General features: G+C 33.4%; 1 protein-coding gene across 1 annotated transcript in view; it reads right to left on the bottom strand.

Moving 5' to 3' along the window:
* The window catches only part of LRBA (LPS-responsive vesicle trafficking, beach and anchor containing), an 874,405-nt gene that overhangs the window by 704,626 nt on the left and 168,257 nt on the right, over positions 1-1,522 (bottom strand). Inside the window, exon 17 of the mRNA XM_006884505.1 lies at positions 457-549. Within this exon, the coding sequence (XP_006884567.1) occupies positions 457-549 (93 nt within the window). The remainder of the gene's footprint in view (positions 1-456; positions 550-1,522) is intronic.

The raw sequence follows: 1,522 nt of genomic DNA, 5'->3' as shown, positions 1-1,522 counted from the left end.
GTGCTGCAGAAGTTCAAAGACTGTAGTCTACAATATAGATTGAAACTCCATATCAAGAAGTCAAAGATTCTTCTCCTTGGACCCACTGGAAGCACAATGACAGATGGAGAAGAGATTGAGGGTGTTAATAATTACAGCTTGCTTGGCTGCACAATCTACACTCTTAACATCAGCAGTCAGAAAATCAAAAGACAAATTGCCCTGGGAAAATCTGCTGTCAGGAACCTCTCCAGAGTGATAAAAAGCAATGATGTCTGACTAGAGACTAAGGTGTACCTAATGCAGGCCATGGTCTTCATAATTACTTGCTAAGCCATTTAGATTAAAAAAAAAAATTTAAAAAGCAATATACTATCTACAACAGACACACATGAAAAGCAAAGATAAATAAAAAAAAAAAAAAAAAAAAAAATAAATAACACACATCAGCTCATTTTAGGTATCATACATACTCACTTTGGAGACAAGTGTTTTAAAAAATAGCCCATTGCCTTGAGAGCTTGTACTCGGATTCCTTCACTTTTAGATGCCAGAAGTTTATAGATAACCCTGAATAAGTAAAATTATAAGAAAGAAAATATATTTCAAAAGCATAGATTTAAGTTACAATATAAATTATTCTTTCATGTTATTGTAAACTTAAGCTAAATATGATTAAAACACTTAAGATTAAAACACACTGCTGTCAAGCTGACTCTGACTCATGGGAACCTTCGTTTTGCTTTTCCAAGTACTAAAACTTTCCAGGATGCATATGCCCAACTTTCTCCCAAAGAGCACCTGGTGCTCCCACAAAACATCAGCTACAGGTTTACCAATCAGTAGCTTTTAAGTTAGTAACATGTACCACACTATACTACCAAGGCTCCTGTATTTAAGACACCCTGAAAAACAAAAACCATCTAATCTCACCCTACCAACTGTATTGTTGTGTAACATTAAGAGTCAAACAACCCATACCTGACCTTGCAATGTATTTTTAAAGGCAGTAAATTGCATAAAAGCCTGCTCAGCTTTCTCAAATCCCCAGTAGACTGAAATTTCATACCATTGAGTTGACAGTGCAATTTCTTGCCAGAGAGCAACTAAGAGCTCCATGATTACCAATAGTTTTTTAATGAAGATCAATAAATGAAAATAAATCATAAGTGTGACTGATTTTTAAAATTTTAACAAGAATATGAACATTAAATATTCTATTAATTCAGTAACTTATCAAGACAGGACTAAGGATACGAAATTTAGAAAAAACAGTAGCCTCGCCATGCACCAACCTATTTTTTATTAAATTCTTTAAAGTTATAATGCTATCTTTAAAGGATAGACAGACAGATAGATGATAGACTGATTGATTTTACTCTGCTACATGTTTACCATTGTCCTTTAGAGATTATTAACACTGTAAAAGAAAGTAAGTCCAAAAAAAATTTGTTAAGTGGGGAGAAAGACAAAAGCAACTAAAAGAGAAAAATCAGAAATAATTATACAGCAATCCAGAATATGAGGACCAACGTTTCAGATG

Source organism: Elephantulus edwardii, unplaced genomic scaffold, assembly GCF_000299155.1.
Source record: "Elephantulus edwardii isolate Elephantulus edwardi_28Jun2011 unplaced genomic scaffold, EleEdw1.0 scaffold00034, whole genome shotgun sequence".
Taxonomy (NCBI): domain Eukaryota; kingdom Metazoa; phylum Chordata; class Mammalia; order Macroscelidea; family Macroscelididae; genus Elephantulus; species Elephantulus edwardii.
The sequence above is the reverse complement of the archived record's forward strand: the minus strand, read 5'-3'. Positions and strand labels throughout refer to the sequence as shown.